Source organism: Musa acuminata, chromosome BXJ2-9 (genome assembly GCF_036884655.1).
Source record: "Musa acuminata AAA Group cultivar baxijiao chromosome BXJ2-9, Cavendish_Baxijiao_AAA, whole genome shotgun sequence".
Lineage (NCBI taxonomy): Eukaryota > Viridiplantae > Streptophyta > Magnoliopsida > Zingiberales > Musaceae > Musa > Musa acuminata.
In genome coordinates, this window is record NC_088346.1 from 22,565,866 (window position 1) to 22,568,669 (window position 2,804).

The following is a 2,804-nucleotide window of genomic DNA, read 5'->3' on the forward strand; positions in this document are numbered from 1 at the left end:
TTCTTATCAATGTTGCTCTGCTCATCACTATTGATATTACAAAACACATCTTTTATCAGCTTGATTCAAGAAGATTACTATCCAAAGCTAAATTGTTCTAAATGCCATGCCTAAACAGCTCTACAATCTTCTGGTAGATGGATTGCAGGAGTTGGGACTACTAGGAGACAGGGGAAATCAACTTAATTATTGGGTTAATTTTCTGAGTCCTAAAGCCAGTATATATCCCAATATTCATGATTAAAAAGATATGAGTTTTAATTGGGCCGAAGCGAGCTCAATATTTTTCACTTCATAAAGATCAATGTTAGCATCAAGGAACAGAAAAGTCTGATACAGAAACAAAAAAGGAAACAGAGAAAGTGGAAGGGATGGAGAGTGTTCATGACTCGGTTGGTCCATAGAGTTCAAACTTCATGGGAATGCAGGCTTTCATATTGACTATACTTGCAGAGACCACTTCAATGTAGAATAGCATGGAAAGAGTGCATGACTCGGTTGGTCCATAGAGTTCAAACTTCATGGGAATGAAGGCTTTCATATTGATTGATACTTGCAGAGACCTCTTCAGTGTAGAATAGCATTACATAGACAACACAACCTTATAATGTAAAGAAGAAGAAGAAGAAGAAGAAGAAGAGGAAAACCACAAACGCCTCAACTACTAACACACAGTAGTAGCAGGGCAGCTCTTCCTTGCAGGAAGAAACCAATGAAACATCAGAGCAAACTGGAACAATGATGTGCTTCAGCACTCAGGAGTGAGGGAGTGATCCCTGCTGTAGTCCTGACAGTAGTTGTAGATCATGTGGTTCCTCTGAGCCCACTGCATGGCGGCGTCCTGTTGAGAACTGAGGCCGTAGCCGGCCGGGGACGACGACACCGGGTTGCAGCTCCACGGCGCGTAGGCCGAGCACCCTGCTGTCTTGAAGCCGGTAAACCTCGCAACAAACGGCTGGTGACCGTAATCGACTTTGTACTTGCCGTTCTCCGTCGCCCACGACGACGCGTCCCAAATGGAGCCGTACACCCACATCGGCCGATCGGGGAACGTCGTCTCCATCTTCCTCGCGTACCTCCTTATCGGCACATCATCCACGAAGAATCTGCAGGGATGGATGAACGAGTTCAGCATCATGTGCTCCGGTGATGGTAGAACACAACGGTGGAGCACTCACATGATCTCGTCAGGGTTCCAGAGGATGGCATAGTGGTGGAAGTCGGCGGTGGGGTCGAACCAGAGGTAGAACCTCATTTCCCGGCCGATGATGCGGCCGTCGCCGCTTCCTCTCACGTACACGTTCGTCTGCAGAGTGTATGGCTTACCAGGAGTTGTGCCGAGGAACTCGATGTCGACCTCGTCATGGAAGCCAGGGTGAGCTTGATTGTTTGAGAGCTACAAGCACAGCCACTACTGCATGAACGAGACAGCAAATGGTACTGAATCCATGATTAAGTTATCTAGCATACATAGAAAGCTGTGTTTACTCCGGCAGTGTAGCCACCTTGGAGCTTGATCGAAGCTCCGAAGTAGCCATTTCGGTAAGGGCGATTCGACTTGAATCCACTTCCTACATAGATATTTTCTTCTAGTCAAGCAGAAAGAGGTACAATTGCTAGATTTCACAAGTGGAGAAAGATGATATACTGCAAGTGGCAGGAATGACAGACCTGAGCTTCTATCAAGCCATATTGTTACAGAGGACTGATCTTGGGACACCGATTGGTGCTGAGGACCCCAGAGGTAACTGTAGCCTTGGTAGAATCTCATTGGCCAGATCCTAGAACTTGGGTAGTAGCCTGGGGAAGGCTGGGCATTGATGGATTGGAGCATGAGGAGGACAAGGAATTGGAGGAGAAGACGAAGGAGACGACCCATCTAGGCTTAAGAAAGGGAGAGTAGTGGTGGAGGAAGTGCATGCTGGGACACATGGTATATATAGGAAAAAAGTGGGGGTGTGCCCACCTTATAGAGATGCATATAATTAAGTAGATTGGTTGAAAGTTGCAGAAATGTAGATGGAGACAACGTAGGGGATTGGCTAACAATCTCCAAGTGAAAGTTTGGTAAATGCTAAGCACTTCTTTTCAGAAGAATGTACTAAATAACCAGGTTGATTTGATGCTGAAGGATGACATTTTAAGGTCGAAAGAATGGACCAGCATTAGATGCATTAACACAGAAGAAAGTAGTAAGTATTAGCATTTTTTTTAATGCTGCTAATCGATCAAATACATGATTGTAATTCCTTTTAACCTTTTTATGGTCACATGACATTATTATCCTTGATCTTAAAAGCTCAAAATGGGAACAGCGGAAGCGAGGACTCTAAGCTTTGTGTGTGTGGGGGGGGGGGGGGGGGTTACAAGAATACAGCATAAATTCTTTGAACAAGAGAATGTATAAACGGAGTTTTTGAACATTGGCGATTAATCATTTGCAGAAGGCACCCTTTTCTATGAGCCACATGGATGCAAAACGAAGGGCTCCTCCTTCGATCTATGGTCAATGCTGAAATGATTTTGTCAAGCCCAGATAAGATTCTGTTCAATTTTGAATTTTATAATGCAATCCAACATAGATTTCAGAAACTTATTATTGGGTGTTGGATGTTAATGTTGTAGATTTCAGAGACATTGACCTTATAGTAAATAACTACTCCAGAAACTATATTTATTATGTACTAATTTGATCAAAATACAGTCATGGGGCATATGCCAATGAACAGCGGACATAATTTGACTGCTACTCCAGTGAGAACTGTTTAGCTCATGTCTAACAACACCGAGGCATCAGTCCCTCA

General features: G+C 44.1%; 1 protein-coding gene across 1 annotated transcript; it reads right to left on the reverse strand.

Annotated features, from left to right (window-relative positions):
- Nucleotides 1-506: 506 nt before the first annotated feature.
- LOC103998366 (probable xyloglucan endotransglucosylase/hydrolase protein 32) lies at nucleotides 507-1,906 on the reverse strand. The gene is made up of 4 exons (XM_009419824.3): nucleotides 1,672-1,906; nucleotides 1,471-1,571; nucleotides 1,179-1,396; nucleotides 507-1,106 (listed from the first exon to the last, which is right to left on the reverse strand). Exons 1-4 carry the CDS (start codon nucleotides 1,877-1,879, stop codon nucleotides 749-751), a joined length of 885 nt encoding a protein of 294 aa, XP_009418099.2. The 5' UTR covers nucleotides 1,880-1,906; the 3' UTR covers nucleotides 507-748.
- Nucleotides 1,907-2,804: the final 898 nt, after the last annotated feature.